Source organism: Condylura cristata, unplaced genomic scaffold (genome assembly GCF_000260355.1).
Source record: "Condylura cristata isolate star-nosed mole 26May11 unplaced genomic scaffold, ConCri1.0 scaffold00006, whole genome shotgun sequence".
Taxonomy (NCBI): domain Eukaryota; kingdom Metazoa; phylum Chordata; class Mammalia; order Eulipotyphla; family Talpidae; genus Condylura; species Condylura cristata.
Genome location: NW_004567107.1, coordinates 3,586,565 through 3,591,942, shown reverse-complemented (window position 1 = coordinate 3,591,942; position 5,378 = coordinate 3,586,565). Strand labels below are relative to the sequence as shown.

General features: G+C 57.7%; 1 protein-coding gene across 1 annotated transcript in view; it reads right to left on the bottom strand.

Annotated features, from left to right (window-relative positions):
* The window catches only part of LOC101636268 (chromosome unknown open reading frame, human C9orf50), a 10,189-nt gene that overhangs the window by 4,050 nt on the left and 761 nt on the right, over nt 1-5,378 (bottom strand). Inside the window, exons 2-5 of the mRNA XM_012721205.1 lie at nt 5,171-5,315; nt 4,955-5,071; nt 2,098-2,261; nt 770-912 (exon numbers count right to left, since the gene is read on the bottom strand). Of these exons, the coding sequence (XP_012576659.1) occupies nt 770-912; nt 2,098-2,261; nt 4,955-5,071; nt 5,171-5,315 (569 nt within the window). The remainder of the gene's footprint in view (nt 1-769; nt 913-2,097; nt 2,262-4,954; nt 5,072-5,170; nt 5,316-5,378) is intronic.

Below are 5,378 nucleotides of genomic sequence, written 5' to 3'. Positions count from 1 at the left end.
AGTGGCCTCTGGCCCTAGGGGACCCCTGGCCCTAGGGGACCCCTGGCCCGAGTGGCCTCTGGCCTGAGTGGCCTCTGGCCCTAGGGGACCCCTGGTCTGAGTGGCCCCTGGCCCGAGTGGACCCCTGGCCCATAGTGGATCCCTGGCCCGAGTGGACCCCTATCCTGAGTGGACCCCTGGCCTGAGTGGCCCCTGGCCCATAGTGGATCCCTGGCCCGAGTGGACCCTGGCCCGAGTGGAACCCTGGCCCATAGTGGATCCCTGGCCCGAGTGAACCCCTATCCTGAGTGGACCCCTATCCTGAGTGGACCCTGGCCCGAGTGGACCCCTGGCCGGAGTGGACCCTGGCCCGAGTGGACCCCTGGCCCGTAGTGGACCCTGACCCGAGTGGACTCCTGGCCCGTAGTGGACCCCTGGCCCGAGTGGACACTGGCCCGAGTGGACCCCTGGCCCATAGTGGATCCCTGGCCCGAGTGGACCCTGGCCCAAGTGGACCCCTATCCGGAGTGGACCCTGGCCCGAGTGGACCCCTGGCCCGTAGTGGCTTCCCTGCAGGGCTGATAGAATTTAACCGGTTTTGTCCCAGGATTGAGGAATAGGGCAGAATCTCCCACTTTCCAGAAGGGGAGGGGCTGCCTGCCCCTCGCGCCCCTGGTCCACAGCCCCCAGGCACAGCAACCAGGAGCCGGAGCGGTCTGTGCAGGGAGACCTGGTGCAGGTCGCCTCCCCCCGGGACCGCGTTCATCTACGAGGCAGAGCCTCTCCTCACCCTTGACTCTCGCCCCACAGCGGGCCTGGGACTCCAGTAGTCTTCCATGTCCGCGCTGTTGCGGAAGACAGGAGGGGCCGGCGCCCGGTGGAAGTCCCTGGCCTCAGGACCCAGTACATCATGGGGCTGGACAGAAAGGAATCCTAGAGCGAGAAGGGAGGCCAGCTGAGGGTGCTCCGGGGTGTCGAGGCAGCAGACGGGGCTCCCCGGACCACCCGGAGGTCCCAGGCACTGCGGCCAGACCTATTTCACAGATGAGGAGGCTGAGATGCAGATTGCAATAGGAGGCTGGCCCTGTGCCCAACAGCCTGGCTGCAGGGCCCTGGTAGCCTCGGCTGACCCCACACCTGCCTCCCGCCCAGCTGCACGATCTCCCCAATCTCCCCAGCTTCCGTCTCCAGCGTCTGCGTGCGTCCAGGGCGGATTGCTGGGCAGTGGAGGCCTGGGGGTGCAGGATAGGCTGCTCTCCACAGGAATGCCTCCCTTGCTGGACCACTGGCCTCCAAGTGAAACCACTTGGGGCGGGGGTGCCTCTTTCCTTGGACCCCAGGAGCGACTGGGGGCACTGACTTCTCAGCCGCTTCATCACCTGATCTCCTGGCTTTGGGATCCCCACCAAGCTAGAAAGTGGCCAAAGCCCACACTATCTCAACTTTCCAGACCCTAGGGGGACCGGGCAGGGTCCCTCTGGAACATGGGAGTGTCCTGGCTGGTCCAGCGGGTGTTGCTCTGTATGGAGATGCAGGCAGATGGCTGTAGGGGCCCTGGGGCTGCTGGGTGTTGAGAGAAGACAACAGACAGGTGGGAGGGGCCGGGGTGGGCTCGCTCTGCCCAAGCAAGGGCCAGCTTCTTAGAAAGCCCTAGAAATACCCACGTCCACCCCCTTCATCCACAGGTTTGAGACAAACTTCTGCAGGGGTCCCGGACCAGACGGCAGGGGCAGGAGGTATGACCTGCTGGAACTTTCTGTGCACCTATTCACCCTGGACCCTGAAGTCAACCTCCATGGGTATAAAAAGAGGTTTCTGGCACCTTCTGATCTTCCCTGGCACCTGCAGGCTGTTGGGGGCCAGGGTGAGCTGGGGAGCCGAGGCCTGTGGGAGCCCTTGGTGGGAAAGTCATGCCCCGGCGGCGGGACCCGGCAGCCTCTCCTGCAGCTGCACCCTGGATCCCTCTGCGTGGCCCTTGGAGGTCACCCTGACACTCAGAGGGGGTCAGAGGCAGCCACTGCAGGGTCCGGGCCTCCTGCGGCAGGACCCAGGGCTCAGCCTCTGCTCTTTCAGCTCCAGGCGGAAGATTCTGGGCCCCGGCTCCCACCGTCCACTCACCGGCACAGTAGCGCTCCCAGTAGCGGATGGCTGTGTCCCGGAGGGTCTCGTCTGCGAATCGCACTCGGAAGGGGCGGCACCGTGGCCTGTGGGGCCCAGAGGCTTCCCCCGAGGAGCTGTGGGAGAGCACGGCCTTGAGCTTGGGGGGCTGCGGGTTGTGGAGTCTGTTGAGAGAGGGGAGAGGGACAGGGAGGGGCAGGGCCTGAGCCCGCGGCCTCTCACCCCACCACACACGTGGCCAGACCAGAACTCGCTGTGGCCTGTCAGCCCCCAGAACCAGCTGCGTCCGTGACAGCCGAGGAAACTGAGGCCCACAGATGTCTGCATCTTGCCTGTGGTCACACAGCTGGCTAAAACTGGTCACAGAGCCAACGTGCAAATTCTGGTCCCACTGAATTCTGGTCCTTTCTATCAGGCCAATCAGCAGCGAGAATAATAAATACTCAGGGACCATTCCACCCAAGCTCCAGCCTTAACTCTTCTTTTTTGCGCATTATTTCTATGTATTCTTTGTGTCTATCATCTACCTCCAGGGCCATCTGCTCATCTGTTTGTCTATCTCCCGGCCTCTCTGTCTCTATCACCTCCCATCTCTGCTCACCCCACATCATCCCTGTCTCCCCTTGACCCGCCTCCCCTCCACTTCTCAGCTTCAGAAACCTCAATTCAGTTACCAGTGACCTCAGTTTATAATTCTCTTGCTTTATCAGCTCCTCTGTCAATGCTGAGTCCGTGAACCTCAGTTTCCCCATCTGTAAAATGGGGTTCATCGCCGCGTCCTCCACGCAGGGTGTGGCGACAACGTAGATGACAGAACACCCTGCCCAGATCTGCAGCACTCGGAGTCCACCTCTCTTCTGGGGATCGCCAGCCCGAGCCGGGCCCCTTCCAGCCACGTGACCCCGAGCCTCCATTTTTCAGTCTTGCCCAATCAACTCTGCCTTTGTACCATGGGCACCCTCCCAGCATCCTGTAAGGATTTGGTGAGGCATCTAGGACCTGGCCTGGCATGGGGCCTGTGCTCATTAAAGGTATCTGCTATGGCTGCATTTATTGTTTTGACTTCAGCCCCCAGGGCAAAGCTGCAGGAGGGCCTGGTTGATGGCCTTGGCTGTTACTCAGACGAGCCTGTTCGTCCTAAAAGACTTGCATGTTGCTATGTCTGCACCCACTTATCTGACCATATCTTGATGTATGGCTGCGTCCTCCCACTTCTTCCTCCCACAAAAGAGCCAGGTGGCCAGGAAGAATCTGGGGCAAGACTGGCTATAGGCGCTGGGACCGTTACCTAGCCGCTGTCTGTCACCCAACTCTGCCACACTCTGGAACCCAGCTTCTCCTCTCAAGGGCTGAGGAAGCCGGTGTGCATGTCCCCCGCTGCCCTTTCTGCAGAACCTGCCTGAGGAGTCCTGCACACCACGTGGTGCCCAAGTATTGGCTTTTGAATCTGTCCACCTGCCGTCGCTTACCTTCAGGATCCTGAGAGCCATACTTAAGCTATATCTTGGGAGAAGTTGGGTGCTAATTTGGACTAGCTGATGCAAAGTTTCTAGACTGGCTAATGTTTTTATTCCTGGGCCTATTCTGACCCCTCCGTGATGTCTGCATGGAACTCTGTGTCAGGAAGGGTTTGGAATGGGGAAAAGTGCTGTGATAGATTAGTTCTGTCTGCCACGGTCCCAGGTGAGAAGGAATGGTACGTATGTCAGTTATTTACTCTCCTGGTCCTTAAGCAGGGCTCTTCATCCTTCGCCTCTGTTTCAGCCTGTTTAAGCTGGAGCGATTTTTTCTGCCTTCTTTCCCCTTCTATCAGAGCTATGACACACAGGCCCAGGTAAACTCTTCTCCACCTTCATGTCTTATTTTCCCCAATATTTGACATATAGTATAAAACTTAAAAGTTAGAGGAAGAGATGAATGGTGAGATGGGTGAAAGATACAGACTGAGTGGGTGGACACATGGATGGATGAAAAGGTGTGAACAGACGGCTGGATCTTAGGAGGCTGGGTAGGTGTGCGTTTAGATGAAGGACTATATAGATGATACAGATGACACTAGAAATAGATCGTATGCTGGTTTTATAAGTGAATGGAATTTAGCTTCTTTGTGCTGTGCTTTAACCTGCTGCACCACCAGGGAGGGACGAGGACTGACTTTTAAAAAAGATTTATTTATTTTTATGCATACGGGAACTGGGGTACAGGCCAGATGTGCTGGGGGGTGAAAGGAGTCACCAGAGACAGAGTGGGGAGCAGAACAGGCAGATGGACTGAAAATTCACTGCTGAGAGGAGCAGTAGGGAGACAGGAGAGGTCTGCTGCACCACATGGGTCACCTTCCTGGCCGGGGATGGAACTTGTGCTGCAGAAGCTGTGACCAGCTTCACAGTGCTGCGCTTTAACTCATTGTGCTACCAGGGAGGGCCCGCTGATTGATGTTTTGATTCATGGATAAATAGCTAGAATTGTGGGAGGTTGTAGATGGGAGGTGGAGAGATGGAAAGATTCATAAACTGGATATAGAAGAGCTGGCTCACAGATGAGATATAAGCCAGGGTGGGTGGATGAAAGAGATAGTGAATGTTAATGGATTCACGGATGAATAATGAATGTTAGCAGGTGAATGGCACAGATATTGACACATGGTCCTTGATCCGGTTGGGAGGCCTGATTCATGGATAGATCTACACAGTGATGGCATAGATGGACCTGGGGGGTCGATTATAATGCTTTGGTGGTAGCCTGATTCACGCATGGACTGTGGAGGACTAGGACAGAGGTGTACATTCATGGGTGAGTGGCAGAGGAAGGAAGGAAGTGCTTTCTCGCCACCCTTTTCCCTACACCCACAACTCACTGCTTGGGTTCCTTGACTAGGTGGAGTTGCGACTGATCTCTCCTCGGGCGTCCCAGGGCTGGTATCTGATGGAGCGAAAATTCCGGAAGACCCTCCTGGAGGTACGGTGATTGGCCCCTTGAAGACAAATAGGCGCAGCTGGAATGAGGGCACTGGGCTCCCCCACCTTGGGAACACCCGTGGCAACCCTGCCCCCTGCAGGTCACTGGCACTTACAGCAGGTCTGAGTGCATGGAGTAGCTGGAACCCCGAGAGGGTCGGAGATACTCGGACACCGCCCTCTGATGCTGCAGTGCTGAGGCTGCCGGGAGCCACGAGGGGTGGGAACAGTTAAGAGTGTTTCCTGGGGTCTCACAGTTGGCTTGCCTCGGGCCTCAGTTTGCTCCTCCGTACAACCTCCCCCGTGCACGGTGGTTCCAGGACT